At 46.1% G+C, this 16843-nt stretch overlaps 1 protein-coding gene across 9 annotated transcripts in view; it reads left to right on the top strand.

The window, feature by feature from the left end:
* The first annotated feature begins 56 nt into the window (after positions 1–56).
* Positions 57–16843, top strand: part of CATSPERD (cation channel sperm associated auxiliary subunit delta) — a 52489-nt gene continuing 35702 nt past the window's right edge. For 2 of the 9 annotated variants that reach the window (XM_072787677.1, XM_072787674.1), the window contains exons 1-7: positions 480–635; positions 2414–2468; positions 3308–3384; positions 10477–10549; positions 11291–11405; positions 14403–14470; positions 15590–15703. In XM_072787677.1, the coding sequence (XP_072643778.1) occupies positions 562–635; positions 2414–2468; positions 3308–3384; positions 10477–10549; positions 11291–11405; positions 14403–14470; positions 15590–15703 (576 nt within the window). In that variant the 5' untranslated portion in view covers positions 480–561. Of the gene's footprint in view, positions 431–470; positions 699–1794; positions 2149–2413; positions 2469–3307; positions 3385–10476; positions 10550–11290; positions 11406–14402; positions 14471–15589; positions 15704–16843 lie in introns of those variants that run through there. The other 7 variants (XM_072787679.1, XM_072787680.1, XM_072787675.1 and 4 more) reach the window with 7 other exon arrangements.

Genomic DNA, 16843 nt, shown 5'->3' with positions numbered 1-16843 from the left:
GAACGGAACGCGGCGGGGGTGGGGCTTACAGGGGCGTGGGGGCGGGGTTGCGCTTCCGGCGCGCCGAAAGCGCCTCTGGCTCACGTGGAGGGCTGTGGGCGAGCTCCAGGGCTCCTGGAAAGCGAGCCGCTGGTGCTGCAAGCGCGGTTGCGAGGACGCATAAGCAGCCCGGTGCTTACACTTGGGCTTAGGCGCGCGGGCGACGTGCGCTCACGCTCTGGAGCGCGACCCGGTTGGTTGAGCAGCGTTTCCCGGGACACGCTGTGCACATGCCCAACCTAGCCCGTCCACGGGGGGCCGTGTGCGCCAGTCGGAGGCCCGCTGGAGGGTTCGCGAGACGATGAACGCAACGCACGCTCCGACTGGAGAGAGCGCGAGCGTCACCGCGCGCACAGCCAGGCGCTCGAGGAGGGGGTCCCCAGGAGATGAGGTGCGCATGCGCAGACGCCAGGCCTCCCGCGTGCGGGCCACGTGCTCAGGTTCCAGTCTGCGCATGCTCAGACGGGAGGCGGCGCCCAGCGGCGGTTGAAGCGCTTGGGTGGCGTTGGTTCTTCCGACAAGATGCTGGTGTTGATGCTGGTGGCGGCGACGACCCTGCAGCCCTGCTTGTTTGCCAGCGCTCGGCAGCTGTGCCGGTGGGGCTGCCCTCCCCGGGGAGGGGTGCTGCCCCGGGTCGGGGAGCGGGCGCCAGCTCGACCGTGAGCAGAGCCTCCGCAACCTCGTTAAGGCTTCTTAGCTTCCTGTTGGAGAAGTTGCACTCGGTGTTTCCCGTTCTTTCACCCCAACTGCTCCAGCCCATCACCGGATCCCCCATTGCCGTTCAGAGCTTGGCCCCGATTCCCGCCCTCGGAGCCTCGTGCGCCGCCGCCACCCTAGCCGAGGGCTCTTCTCCGACCCACTCCTGCAGCCGGAGGGATCGTGTGTAAACGAATCCGATGGGACATGCCCCGGCCGTTTGTGTGTGGCGCCAGGGATAAAACCCAAGCTCCTGGCACAGCCTGCATTTCCCCACGCGGTCTGGCACTCAGGACACTCTGGGGTGGGGCAGCATCCCTGGCCTCCACTCGCTATAGATGCCAGTAGTCCTTCCTCCCCCAGGCTTGAAAATCCATCAGAAATGTCTCTAGTTAGGCACTGCCAACTGTCCCTTGGAAATTTGAGAAGCACGGATCTGGCACCTGCCCACCCCTGAGTCAATGCTCCAGTCACCCCATCCCTTGAACAAGCCCAACTCCGGCCAGCCTTGGGGACAGGGGAGATGGCACTTGCTACACCCTCTGCCTGGCACACTTTGCTTCCAGATTTCTCCATGGCTGGTTCCCGATCCTGGTTTAAGTCATTCTGATCCTGACTTAAGTAGCACGTCTCTTTATTTAAAGCGCCCCAATTCCCATAATGGCTTTTTTCCTGTCACTGACTTCTGTTACTGTTTTGACCCCTTTTTTTTGTCTAGTGCTGTCAGTAGATTAGCTACACGAGGATGTGGAGTATTTATCTCACTGTGTACAGAACATTTTTAAATCTCAGTAAATATTAGTGAATACTGTATAATAGGTGCCAAGGGGGGTAAACAGATAAATGCTAACAGGGTTTATCCCTCAGGGAACTGCTGCCTGGAGTAAGCTGTCATACTCAGCAGGGCCCCCGTTGGCCCATGAAATAGTAAATGTGCACTTGCGGTGCATGGCCTAACTTGATCTTTACAACAGTTCAGTGATTCCTTAACCGTGTCTTATAGATGTGAAAACAGACCCAGTGGAATTACTCATTGGCTTAAAGACCTAGCTAGTAAGCAAAAAGTTTTCCAGTAAGATTTACCAATGAGATTTGTCTCAAAGTTTGGAAATATTGGTCATATCCAATTATCCCATATCTTCACATGGGTTCTCCAAGCATGGTGCTAGACCACCACCGCCAGCAGCAGCACCTGGGAATTTGTTAGACTTGCGATCCTCGGATCTACTGTATCAGAGACTTGGAGGTGGGGCCCAGCGATCAACAGTTTATCAAGCCTCCAGGTGCTTCTGACACATGTCAAGATGGAGAATCTCTGCTCTAAGCTATAAACTACCAACACTCTCTAGCCACCAATACCATCCACCTCCCTGTGCCTGGCCACAGCTAAAGAGAGAAAGACAAATCCTTGGAGTAAGAGTTCCTAATCTGGGGTCTGCAAATGAGCCTTTATGAGCTCTCAGGAATTAAATCTCCATTTTTGCATATTTGTGTGTGTGTGTGTGAGAGAGAGAGAGGGAGAGGAAGGCCCACAGTGTCATCAGATTTTCCCAGGGCTCCCGTTACCCTAAAGCATCAAAACAGGTACTTGAGCATTAACTCAGGGGTACCCTGGTAGGAGTCATGTTGAATATTCAATAAAAAATGACAGATGGTCTCTCTCATCACTTACCTCTAGTACTCACATGGTGAGGACAGGAAAGGTGTTTCATGTCAGACAGCAAATTCAAGGGGTACGTGGCTCCATATACCTCCCTCTCGCTCTTCGCTTTCGGAACTAACACTTGCCAGTATTTCTCAGGTGTCAGTTTTGTGTCAGGCATAAAACATTATCTAATCCCTACCATTGCGCTTTGAAGCAGGCTTAATCTTTCCCACTTCACTAAAAAACTAATTGGAAGTGATCACATAACATGAAGGAAGCCAGGAGATGGAAGTGGGTTTAGAACGCAGCTCCCTTTTTCCAGCGTTCATTTGCTGCATTGTAGCTCTGGAGTAACATGAAGCACATGAGTTCCTTTGCTCACATGACATCCTGCAAGAGGGAACGTTTTTTTTTTTCTTCCCCACCCCATGTGTGTCTAAAATACAGGGAGGAATATTTCACCTTTTAAAATGTATTTCCGTTGACATGGCATTATTTCAGAAGTGATATCTGCATTTCTAAATCCCCTCCAAGCGCCTGGTCCCTAACATGTTAGCTTTACAATTCCTCGTCCTCTGGCGTCTCTTTCAAATAACTAATGATTTGCAAATAAGCAGTAACCTGTACAAGGAATGAATGTGATATCAATAATTATCTTGTGAATCTTCATTTTTAAATTTTGATGTAATTATAGATACACAGCAAATTGCAAATATAGCACAGAGGTGTCTCAGGTACCCTTCACCCAGCTTCTCCCACCCCTTTGACCTCTGATGCCACCAGAGTGTACTAGGAAAATAGGAGAATCACATTACATTCCTCTTATCCACCTACCTCAATTTCATCTTTACATTTTCAGTATTATATGTTAGGAAATTGTCTCAGCTGTTTGTTATTATTGAAATTAAGATTTGTCTATCTCTCTAGGACCAACTGTATTTTTCGTCTATGACATCACACTTGATTAAGCATCCTTGCAAGAAAAACATAGCCCTGTATCTAGGGTAAGTGACCATTTTATGTACTGTTACCTTCCCTTTTATTAAAGCATTAGATTTGCCCTCATTCATTCAACAGACATTAAGGAAGGTGGCTCTGTCCTGGGTTGCTGCTTGTTGGCCTGTAGGGAGTTCATAGTCAAGGTGGGGGTCAGAGGAAGGGAAATGAAGAAACCAGCAAATAAAATCACGAGTGAATAGTATGGTACCACCTGTCACAGATCCTGGATATAATTAATCATTGTGGAAGCAGGGGCGGGGGGCATTCAAAGGACTGGGAACACCATGCCCAGGGTGCACTTGGGATCATCACTGTGCAAGGGGTAGAACAACAGGTGTGCAAACCATACTGAAATGTTCACCCTTAAACCTAAGGGCGGTGGAGGGTTTGGGGCCACACAGTTTGTGTTCAGGAGGATTTCAAAAGCCCAGGCCAAAACAAAAACAAAACAACATGCTAAAACCTAAACAAGAACAACAAAAAACCGGGATCCCTGGGTGGCGCAGCAGTTTGGCGCCTGCCTTTGGCCCAGGGCGCGATCCTGGAGACCCACGACCGAATCCCACGTCGGGCTCCCGGTGCATGGAGCCTGCTTCTCCCTCTGCCGGTGTCTCTGCCTCTCTCTCTCTCTGTGTGTGACTAGCATAAATATTTAAAAATTAAAAAAAAAAAGAACAACAAAAAGCCAACACCCCCCCACCCCCCAAAGAAAAAGCCTAAACAGAAGGCAAGGCCATACAGAAGAGCAGGAGGGAGCTTAGCAGAACTTGTCAATTCTCCTGAGGTGTGGAGGATGGAGGTGAGCAAGCAGTTTACGATGGCTCTCAAATTTCTGGTGGAAGGAACGTGGGAGGGAGGGGGGCGAGAGGTGGCAGCTTGTGATGGCTTGCTGCCTGCAAGACACCGAGGACACAGGAGGCCAGAGACGGGAACACAAGGTCATCATCTGTACGTCAGTGGTGGTTCTGGCTGTGGGCAGTCACACAGGGATCACATGTTCAGCAGCCATAGGTTCTGGTGAATCTTGATTTTTATACAGCAGGTGGGAGAAGAGAAAGAGAAATTGGAAAGCAGGAGACCTAGAAGCTGAGGAGGGCAGGAGCCCGGGAGGAGGGATGTCACAGAAAAGGCAGGACACATCGGTGGGGAAGCAGCCAACAAAGCAGTGGGGCAGATGGGAGAGAGAGCAGGGACACGGAGGTCCCAAGGCTTATGTCACTCTCTCCAGAAGCCAAGACATTCCAGTTCCTGCCACAATGTGGATGAACCTGGAGGATATTATGCTCATTTGAAATAAGCCAGACCCAGAAGGACACCTCCTATGTGACTCCACTCCCAGGAAGTCCCCAGAGGAGGCCCGTCCACAGAGACAGACAAGAGATGGTGGGAGCCGGGGGTGGGGCAGGGGGCAAAGGGTGAGTACTTTCTGGAGACAGGGTCTCTGTATAGGGAGATGGAAGGTTCTGGAGACACTGGTGGGGGTGGGTGCACGGCGGGTGTTTCATGTCACCAAATGGACACTTTAAAAATGATTATAATGATGTATTTTATGAATTTTTTCACAAATTGTGAAATACACACTTTATATTGTGTAGTTTTACTGCAATTTAAAAACATTTTTAATTAATTAAAATTAAATACAGGGATCCCTGGGTGGCGCAGCGGTTTGGCGCCTGCCTTTGGCCCAGGGCGCGATCCTGGAGACCCGGGATCGGATCCCACGTCGGGCTCCCGGTGCATGGAGCCTGCTTCTCCCTCTGCCTGTGTCTCTGCCTCTCTCTCTCTCTCTGTGACTATCATAAATAAATAAAAAAAAATTAAATTAAATTAAATTAAATTAAATTAAATTAAATTAAATTAAATTAAATACAGTGAAAAATCCACACAAACTAACCATGTTTCAAGCACTCAGCCACCTCGGACAGTTCAGAAACAGAGTGTTTCCATCATCACACCTGCTTTAGAGCAGGAGTCACAGATGATGCCCCCACCCCCGGCCAAATTCAGCCCGCCACCTGATTTTGTATGGCTGCTGAGTTAAGAATAGTCTTTACAGGGATCCCTGGGTGGCGCAGCGGTTTGGCGCCTGCCTTTGGCCCAGGGCGCGATCCTGGAGACCCGGGATCAAATCCCATATCAGGCTCCCGGTGCATGGAGCCTGCTTCTCCCTCCTCCTGTGTCTCTGCCTCTTTCTCTCTCTCTATGTCTATCATGAATAAATAAATAAATCTTTAAAAAAAAAAAAAAAGAATAGTCTTTACACTTTACATTGAAAAAAAAATCAAAAGTAGAACCATATTCTGCGGCATGTGAAATGATATGAAACTCAAATCCCGAGATCCCTGGGTGGCTCAGCAGTTTGGCACCTGCCTTCAGTCCAGGGTGTGATCCTGGGGTCCTGGGATCGAGTCCCATGTCGGGCTCCCTGCATGGAGCCTGCTTCTCCCTCTGCCTGTGTCTCTGCTTCTCTCTCTCCCTCTCTCTCTCTCTGTGGATCTCGTGAATAAATAAAATCTTTAAACAAACAAAAAAACTCAAATCCCAATGTCCATAGTAAAGTTTTATTGGTACGCAGCCACATCCAAGGGGTTGCATATTGTCCATGGCAGCTTTTGTGCTACAATAGCAGAGTTGAGTGGTCAAGACAGAGGCCATGTGGCCCCTAAAATATTTCCTATCTATCCTTTTACAGAAAAAGTTTGCCAGACCCCCTGTTTAGAGCATAACATCCTTAAATGAGATACCCAGAACACATTGGAGTGAGACAAATTCTGATTCCAACAGCTTCTGGAAATGACACATTCTGTAATGCCCAATAAAATGGTGAAAATGTTACTTTTCACCTACAGTGTTGGTGAGGATGAGGGCAAACGGGGATGAGGCTAAGTGTATCTGGGCAGTTTTGGAGAATCTGTCAAAATGTTGAACATGTTCTCAGACACAAAAATCCCATTTCTTGGCAGTTAACCTAAATTTGTAACTTGTTTATGTTGCTCATGTGTATGCTTCCTGAGACCTTTGTCCCACCTGGAACCTCTCCCTAGAATGTCCTTTCTTCTTGCAGTCAGGGGGAAGAGCATCCCAAGTGGCAGGGGCAACGTGTGCAAATGCCCCCAAGGCAGGACCTGGCTTGAATTGTTGGGAGGAACAGCTCAAGTGCAGTGATTGGGGGAGGAGCAAAAGGAGATGTCAACAGTATCAGATCACATGGGACTTTGTAAGGTGTGGTGACAAATTTGGATTTTAGGGGGAAGCCACCAGAGGGTATGGAAGGGAGTGGCGCAATCTGATGTCTCTTCTAGAGAGCCACTAATTGTTGGGTGACAAAGAGGAAGCAGAGAGGGGAGATGGCAGCAGGATGCAAGTGAGGGGCTGAGGCTGTGGTCTAGTGAGAAACCAGGGAGGCAGCATTGGAGGGAGACAGTGGTAGGAAAGTAGTACATGAAATCTAGTGGTTCAGAGGAGGAAGGGTCTGGAAGGGAATCAAGGAAGGCTGCATGGAGGAAAGGGCATCAGTTACGCAATGAATTGAGTTGTGGAACCTTGGCTGGGGAGAAACAGTGGGGCATCAGCCCAGAGAAGGACACAGAGCTCTACTTGGCTAAGAGTTGGCCTCCTCTCTTTCAGCGTAAGGACGGAGTGCCTCCCAGGATGAATACAAGTTGGCTTTGAGGGGGCATAGGCCATATCAGGTGGCGTGAAAGAGGGACGCAATATGTGTGAGGCTGGAGTGTAAAACTGAAGTCTAAGGTAGTGAGAGGGGAGGATTCTGGGCTTGCCCCCCCAGGAGAGGTTGCACAACAGTGGGAAGCATTGGTGGTTGTCACAACTGGGGGTGCTACTGGCATCTGGTGGGCAGAGGCCAGGGATGCTGCTCAGCCTCCTACAGTGCAAAGAACTGCCCCTTGTGAGAGTCATGTGGTCCCAATGTCAGCCGCGCCAAGGCCAGGGAGCCCTGGGGTAGGGACACAGGTAGAGCTCAGATCATGGACCACCCTGTAGACCAGTTAAGATGTCTTGCCTGCGATCCTACAGGATATAGGTAGCCCCTCAAGATTTCTGAGTGGGAGCATTTCTGATTTCTGATTGATGCCAGCAGCCACTGCCTTTGGAATTGACAGTTATTTTTTGCTATAATATCATATGTCTAATTTAAACATGTTTCCCGTTTTCTTTCCCTTGTTTATAGACATCCTATTGTGCTGTCAGCATGCCATCTTCTGCAAGACTGGCACGAGAGTCCCCTACTTTCTAATTCACTGTTTCAAACATTTTTAAATTAATTAATTAATTTTATTAATTAATTTATTTATATGACAGAGAGAGAAGCACAGAGCCTGACACAGGGGTCAATCTTACAACTCTGACATCCTGACCGGAGTCAAAACCAAGAGTCAGATGTTTAACCAGCTGAGCCACCCAGGTGCCCCTCTAATTTACTGTTTTAAAGTTGTGTCTAAATCCAGACCACATAAACCTTGGAGGAAAGCATATTAGTGAGGCATTTGACCTTTAGCCTGCGAACAACATAGTGTTGGTTTTGCGTGTTCTAAAGTTTGTCGTTACTTACTTCTGGATTTTTTTTTCTTTTTTTTACTTCTGGATTCTTAATTAAGTTTCTAATAGCTCCAGTTCCTGGAAAACTGAGCCACTATATATTGATTTCAACCCCAAACTTGTTTCTTTGTATTTTTTTTTTCCTAGTGAACTAAAGAAGGTCTTGTAGGGCAGAAGCAAGGCTTGGTCATCTTTATGTCCCCAGAGCCTGGTATCCAATAAAAGTTTGCCAGATGCATGAATGAATTAGTGGTTTTGGTTCTTTTTTTAAAGATCAAAATAGGTGAAAACCTTGTAGTAGTTCTGAAAACTCTTGTTCAGAATACTCACCTCAGGGGTGCCTAGGTGGTTCAGTTGGTTAAACACCTGACTCTAGATTTTGGCTCAGGTCATATTTCAGGATCATAAGATGGAGCCCTGCATTGGGCTCCATGCTGGGCATGGAGCTTGTTTGAGATTCTCTGTCTTCCTCTCCCTCTGCCCTTCCATCCCACCAACCCCCATATCCCTAGCTTGTGCACACACATGCTCTCTTTCTCTCTTTGAAGAAGAAAAGAAGAAGAAAGAAGAAAGAAGAAGAAGAAACAACTCACCTCAATGACAGATTCTAAAACAGAAACAAAACCCAAGGGCACCTGGCTGGCTCAGGCCATTAAGCATCTGACTCTTGATTTCAGCTCAAGTCTCAATCTCAGGGTCATGAGTTCAAGCTCCACATTGGGCTCCATGTGGGACATAGTGCCTATTAAAAAAAAGAGAGAGAAAGAAAAAGAAATAAAACCCAAAAATAAGTAAACAGGTAAAAAAATATTCCACAGTTTATGCTTCAGTGTTCCTTTCGCCTCCAATGTGTTATTGATTTTGATGTCAACTGGATACTTGCTGAAGGCGTTCAACCCTGTAAAAGAGACAATATAAAGGTAAAAATAGGGATCCCTGGGTGGTGCAGTGGTTTGGCGCCTGCCTTTGGCCCAGGGCGCGATCCTGGAGACCCGGGATCGAATCCCACATCGGGCTCCCGGTGCATGGAGCCTGCTTCTCCCTCTGACTATGTCTCTGCCTCTCTCTCTCTCTCTCTGTGACTATCATAAATAAATAAAAATTTTTAAAAAATTTAAAAAATAAAGGTAAAAATAACAGAGAATTCTATCATTTTCATTCAACTTTATATCAAAGGTCCCAGCCAGTGCAATATGACAGGAGAAAAACTTGAAATGTAAAACACATTGGAAAGGAAGAGACAACATTTGCCAAATCCAAGAGTATCAGCTACCAGAAGGAACAACTGAGTGTAGCAAGATGGCCAAATACAGCACAGACATTGAAAACATCAACACCTCTCTTATAAACTAGCCATGGATGCTCAGAAAAGGCAGTTAGGAAAAAGCATCATTCCGAATAGCAACAAAACCTTTAAGATGCATAAGAATTAACTCAGCAATTCCTTTCTGTCTAAAACCATAAAACTCTGCTGGAGGGAGCAGGAGAAAGAGATCTGGAGAAGGAAGCAATATACCATGTTCATGGATGGCCTTTCACTTCTTAAACGTTTTCTGCCTGAGGGAACACATTGTTTCTTTCACGCATACACATTCCTGGTCTGAAACCTTTTACTTTAGTGGGATCAGAACCGTATAAGTGACAAAAGTGGAGTGCATCCTATGTAAGGCAAGCTGTCACTTAATGTACATTTTATGTAATTTTGTATGTGACATGGTCAAGTGACATGACTTTTTAAAAATGTTATTTCAAGAAGTCAAACACCCGGTCTATAGAGATTTATTCATGCAAAGATGAAAGATGATAGATAGTTGAATACATAGATAGAACCTAACCTAATCTCATTTTTATTTTTTTATTTTATTTTTATTTTTTAAATATTTTATTTATTTATTCATGAGAGACAGAGACACAGGCAGAGGGAGAAGCAGGCTCCATGCAGTGAACCTGACATGGGACTCGATCCCAGGTCTCCAAGATCACACCCTGAGCTGCAGGTGGCGCTAAACCACTGTGCCACTGGGGCTGCCCTAAATGTCGTTTTTTTCAAAAGATTTTATTTACTTATTCATGAGAGACACAGAGAGAAAGAGGCAGAGACATAGGCAGAGGGAGAAGCAGACTCCATGCAAGGAGCCTGATGTGGGACTCGATCCCAGATCCTGAGATCACACCCTAAGCTAAAGGCAGATGCTCAACTGCTGAGCCACCCAGGCGTTCCCTAAATTTCATTTTTAAAAAGGTGGAGGGAGGGCACGTGAGTGGTTCATTCAGTTGGGCATCTGACTCTTGATTTCGGCTCAGGTTGTCATCTCAGGGTAATGAGATTGAACCCCATGTCTGGCTCCGTGCTCAGTGGGGAGCCAAACATGGGGCTCTCTCTCCCTCTGCCTCTCTCTCCTGCTCCTATGTGCACCCCTCCTAAAATAAATGTTTTTTAAAAAGGAATTTTGTTTGAGTAGACCATTTTAGCATGCCTGATGTCATCTTTTTTTCTTGTGTGAAATTGTTCTAATTTAACTTTTTATTGTCTGTTTCAGAAGACGACTTTTTTTCACAAGAGATAATTTCAGAAGTAGTCTCCTTCCACTTTCCATCCCTACATCAATGAAGGTAGTTATTTTACTGGATCATATGAAGGATTCTCAACATAAGTAAGATTTGGTGGAAGATACAGTTTAGAAATATCACACTAGTCCATTTTTGTTAGTTTGAGGGCTTATATTACAATGTAAAGTATATTACATTACAAAGTAAAGACATTGAGAGCAATTTCTAAGCCAGAAGGGTTGATTCTATTCTGCTCTTATTACTAAGATAGGCTCCCCCCTCCCCCCAAAGAAGAGTTGTTGGAAATGCTCCTTGTAATGGTTTGTGTGTTGTGAATGGATAGATTAGGTGCACTAATCTCAGGGCCTCCCTAAATTGTCCTAAACAAAAACAGAAAAACCTTTATTTACTCTCTCAGTAACATCTTGAAAAATTATACCACTGGCCCCTACACTAAAGAAGGCTTTGCCATCTATTCAAATGCCAAGGTTTCTCTTATAAGCAACACGCTTATCATGTATTTTCATCGTCCATGATTTACACTTTAGGCTTTATCCTCAGAGAAAGTTTTGATAAGGAAGAAGGAGAATCGATAAGGAAGGAGGAGGTATCCGAGGGCACCAAACACCAATTCCAGGCTCTCAGTTTCTGTTCCAGCTGACCCCAAATATTCAGTTCCCAACACCTAGGAACCAAACAGCTCTTGCTGGCACACAGGTTTCTTAAATCTGCATCTCAATGTCTTACTTCCCGAATTGTCTGAAAGGATGCACTTGCTGATACTCTGTGTGTCATTATTTCTAGGCTGGCCTACCGGAAGTAACATCGGCACACATCGCTGGCTCAGTACTGCTGTTAGTAGTCAGTCGAAAAGTCTATATTTACAATTATGAAGCCAATTACTGGAACACATCTATAGGTACATGTGTTTTGTATTTTTAAAAATATTTTTTGCAACCCGCCAACATCCAAGAACAGGTTATTCATTTTCGAAATGCAAACAATGCCACTACTTGGATGTAGTGCCCCAAGACACTGCCTCGTCCTTTAAAATTCAAAATGAATATTGAATGAGTTCAATATGAATTCAATATTCATTCAATATGAATGAATTCAATATTCATTCAAATGAATATTGGTTGTAGGGCTGAACGTAGGGCTCAAATGAATATAGGGTTGTAGGGAACCTAGTGTCAGGGACTGTAGTTACAAACCACAAAAGCCTGCTCTGATGTGACTGGAGTAAGTCAAGGACATTGATGAGAATTGCGTTGGAGTGGATGCCAGAGAGGACGGAGGAAGGCCGGGAATGACTCATACAAGCTTGGTGACAAGGCTGAGAGATAAGAATATTCGGTCTCACCTACTGCCCGTTAGGGACAGGGAATAGGAGAGAAGATAAGCCGCATGAAGAGAGTGAAAGAAGAGGAGCCTCACTAGGAGGCAAGGGGATGAGGTCGAGAATGAAGACAAGGGAGGTGCCATTCTTTAGAAAAGGATGTTCGGGTACCCATTGTGATGAGAAAGGGGTCAGTTTGGGGCACCTGAGGGGGGCTCAGACGGTTGGGCGTCTGACTCTTGATTTCAGCCCTGGTTGTGATTTCAGGGTCATGAGATTGAGCCCCCCACCAGGTTCTGCTGTCAGTGGAGTCTGCCTGTTTCTCTCCCTCTGTTCCTGCCCCCTCCTTCTTAAATAAATAAAATCTTAAAAAATTTTTTTAAACCAGAAAAGAAAAGAAAGGGGTCAGTTCAAGGTTTCTCAACCCCAGCCCTGACATTTAGGGCTAGGTCATTCTCTGTGGGGGGCCTCCCTGGTCACTGTAGGGATGCGGGGCAGCAGCCCTGGCCCCATCCACCCCCCTGCCAGGAGCACCTCTCTCCCACTGCATCCTAACACCACAAATGTGCCCAGATGTCACCCAGTGTTCACTGGGAGCCAAAATCTCCTCAGTCGAGAGCCACAAGGGTTAGTCGATCACCATCTGGCAATTCGTTCCTTATTCTTTTGCTTCACTTACATTGGTTTTGGCGAAAGATTGTGGATCCCAGGAAGGGGAACCTTGCCCAGCCAGTGCCCTCCCTGCCAGGTGCTTGCTGAACCCTGGCAGGTGAGGGGCTGACAGTCCCCAGGAGGGACAGAGAAGCACAGCAGAGGAGCCACACCTTAGTTTGGACATGACTCTCAACAACCAAGTGACCGGATGATGCTGAGTGAATGGTGCCTGGGGTGGGAGGTAGGGGGTGCGGGAACTGGGCACAAGTGCAGTGTCAGGTGGGCAGGTAGAGAAGGTACCTAACCCAGGTGGAGTGGGCCCCCAGGGCTTCTGTTGGGGTCTGTAGTTTTTTTTTAATTTTTATTTATCTATGATAGTCACACACACACAGAGAGAAAGAGAGAGAGAGAGAGGCAGAGACACAGGCAGAGGGAGAAGCAGGCTCCATGCACCGGGAGCCCAACGTGGGATTCGATCCCGGGGCTCCAGGATCGCGCTCTGGGCCAAAGGCAGACGCCAAACCGCTGCACCACCCAGGGATCCCTGTTGGGGTCTGTAGTAACAAGCCACAGACACCTGCTCTGACCGATCTGGGGGCCATGTCTTCAATTGTCACATCCACACCAAACGTGCAGCTGCCTCCAAACCTCGAGTCCATCCATTCTCAGCAGAACCGACCCCCCTCAGCCAAACTGCCTCCTAGCCCTCCCAACTTCCTCCCTCTCTATCCCTCCCTCCAAAATTCACCCATGAGCTTGCTCTTGCTTTGCTGTCCAGTCCTCCATCCCCCTCCTGACCTCCACGTCAGTTCTTTTCTCTCTCACACTTCATGCCTCTTTTTCCTTTTTTGGGGGAGGGTATAACACTCACATAAAACTGACCATTTTAACCATTTTAAAGTGTACAATTCAGCGGCATTTAGTACATTCACAGTGTTGTGCAACTATCACCACTATCTAGTTCCAGAACATTCCATCACCCCAAGAAGAAAGACCATCCCCATCAACAGTCATATCCCACCCCCTTCCCAGCCCCTGACAACCACACACCCTCTTCCTGTCTATCTGGATGAGCCTGTCTGGACATCTCACACACGTGGAATCACACACTCTGTGACTTTTTTTGTGCTGGCTTCTCTTGCTGAGCATCGTGTTTTGGAGCTTCCTCCCCATTTTAGTGTGTGTCAGCAGCTCGTTACTTTTTAAGGCCCCCTCCTTCTTAAATAAATAAAATCATAATTTTTAAAAAACCTAAAAAATAAAAGAAAGGAGTCAGTTCAAGGTTTCTCAACCCCACCACTGCTGACCTGTAAGGCCAGGTCATTCTCTGTGGGGGGCCACCCACAGAGATGGGTGACTGATCAGAGATGATCAGTGATGTTGAGAGCATCTTTTCCTGTCTTGTTGGCCACGTGTATATTTTATTTGGAGCTGAAGCTTCTGCTTTTACAATAGAATTAAAAAAGAATGCCTCCCTAAGAGAAAGGAGCCCTTCCTGCCATTTTGGCAGAGTCCTAAGAGTTCCCACAAAACCATTGGATCTCAACTGTGACAGGAATGCCCTCCAGATGATACCTGGCAATATCTGGAGATATCTTTAGTTGTTAAGACTGGGGGAGGATGCTTCTGGCATCCAGTTAGCAGAGACATAGTATAGTGCACACAGGACAGCCCCTCAACCAACAACAATCTGGACGCAAATGTCAGTAGTGTCAAGGTCGAGAAACCCTGCTTTATATTTTCCCCTGAAATTTAGGGAACTCATGGTTTGTTGGCTGGTTGGTTGGTTTGTTTATAGTGGGTTGCATGCCCAACATAGGGCTTGCACTCCTGACCCCAAGATGAAAGGTCACATGCTCCACTGACTGAGCCAGCCAGGTGTCCTGGAAACTCATGTTTTTTACAATGATCTTGTCCTTTTAGGTATAGAACACCCTGTTTCACATGTTTCTGGTGACAACTGTTGTTATAGTGGACATCCCTTTTGCGTGGTGAGTAGACCGTCAATTTTTTACTCTATTTTAAACATAGATAATGAATGAAAACATGGACAGAGTAATCCATGAAGGCTGGAGCATCAGGTTCCTTGATGGACCTGGGCAGTGTCCCTTCCTCAGGGTTCAGAAGAGGACCTGAGATAATGGGATCACCTGGCTGACACATTAGGAATATATCCACCTACCTTCCTTTTTTAAACTTGTTATTATGAAATATTTATAGACCGTACAGGAAGTCCCACACCCCCTTCACCAATGGTTCTGTCTTATGTAACTATAATAAAAAACTGAAACTGGGAAGCTGACCTGGAAATAATGGGTGGATCTAATTCTGTGTTATTTATCACATGTGTGAAGTCACAGAAGTACTACTGCCCTCAAAACACTAGACTGTTCAATGACCCCAAAGCTCTCCTTACATCCCTGCCCTGCTGTCCCTAACCCCTGGCATACACTAATCTATTTTCCATCTCTATAATCTCATCATTTCAAGAATGTTCTATCTATACATGGGATCGTACAATATCGAACTCTGGGGATTAGCTTTTCTCACAAAATGCTCTGGAGACTCAACCCACCAATAGCGTGTAACTAATCCATTCCCTCTTCTTATCAAATAATATTCCACGGAGTGGGTTTGGTTGTTCCCACTTTTTGGTTATTACTAATAAAGCTGCTATGAACATTCATTTTTGTCTGCACATAAGTTTTCATCTCTGGGATAAATGCCCAGGAGTGTGATCATGGGCCTCTATCTCCTTTATTTTCAGTTGAGATATAATTGAGATACAACCATGTATAAATTTAAGGTGTACAGTGTGTTGATTTGATACATTTATAGGCCACAATATGATGACCACCATAGTATTACTTAAACCTCCATCACATGATCATCATTGCCTTTTTGTGATGAGAACAATTAAGATGAATCTCTTAGCAACATTGAAATGTATTAATATGGTATTGTTATCTGTAATCACTATGCTGTGCATTAGATCTCTCGAACTTATTTATCTACCGGTTGCGAGCTTGTACCCTTAGATAATATTTCCCCAACCCCTCTAACCCTGTATCTCCTTTTAAAGAGACTGTTCTCTGTGTGTGTTATTCCAGGATATAAGTAACTCAGTTTTTGCTTATTTGCATGGAGATCAAATATCTCAGACCAACATATATTTCTCAAACAATGGGGGATTCAGATATCAGAAGTTTGCCTATGAAAAACAGGTATGTTCAATTTGATAAAAAAGTGAACAACAAAAACAAATATATGTTTATCTTCTGCATGGTAGGAGTAATCTGCATGGTAGGAATAATTAGCTATCACTGTGTGAACAAGAGCTCTTCTCTCTTTAGGAGCCTAAGGCGCTGGGAGAGTAGGGAAAATTCTAGGTCATAGGAGGTTTTTTGGGAGTACTTATGTGTAAAAAAAAAAAAAAAGAAGGAGTACTTATGTAAATAAACCTGGTGCCACGGTAAAGTCTTCAGTTAACCCCAGGCCCAGCCAAAGATCAGTACCATCAGGTGCCATCATCATTCTAATTACACAGATGAGAGAACTGTCCTGGGTCAGTTCCCACCCTCCCCAAATTATACTCATCCAGAAGCACAGAGTGTAACCTTACTTGGAAATAGGGTCTTTGCAGATTGACAAAATGGGTTTATAGTGGGTTGCATGCCCAACGCAGAGATCATACTGCGTTGATCATACTGGAGATCATACTGGATCAAAGCAGGTCCTAAATCCAACAACTGGTATCCTTAGAAGAGGGAGAGGACATGCTGAAGTGGACGAGATCCTTGGGAGCTCAAAGAGATGAAAAAGTTTTATTCTAATGCAGGGAGAGTCCGGAGTCCCCAAACACTTGGGAGGGATGTGTAAAGGAAAGCAGAAAGAGTCTGCTCTGCTCTTGAGCATTCATAGTGTCCCAAATGCAGGTTCTCTGCCCTGCCCAGGAGGCCCAAGGGAGCCTAGAACCTAAGTGACCACATATTTTCATCCAAATTAGGCCTAGGACTCAGAGTTAACATGTGCGCTTAGTTGAAAACAATCATGGCTAAAAAAACTGATAGGTGGTAGGTAGGTAGATAGACAAATAGGTGATAGGAATTGATTCACGTGGTTAAGGGACAGAGAAGCCGCACAATCTGCCATATGTGGGCTGGAGAACCAGAAAGTCTGGTTCCATAGTTCCCTTTAAGTACAAAGGCTGAAGGACCAGGGAACCACTGGTGTAAGTCCTGGCATCTGAAGGCCCAAGAACAGAAGCTCTGATGTCTGAGGGCAGGAGGACGTGGGCATCCCAGCTCAATGTGAGAGATCTCAGATTCACACCTTACCTCCCCTTCTTCCTTCTATGCAGGACC

This window comes from Canis lupus, chromosome 19, assembly GCF_048164855.1.
Source record: "Canis lupus baileyi chromosome 19, mCanLup2.hap1, whole genome shotgun sequence".
Lineage (NCBI taxonomy): Eukaryota > Metazoa > Chordata > Mammalia > Carnivora > Canidae > Canis > Canis lupus.
Note: the sequence above shows the minus strand (reverse complement) of the source record. Positions and strands in the feature narration are given on the sequence as shown.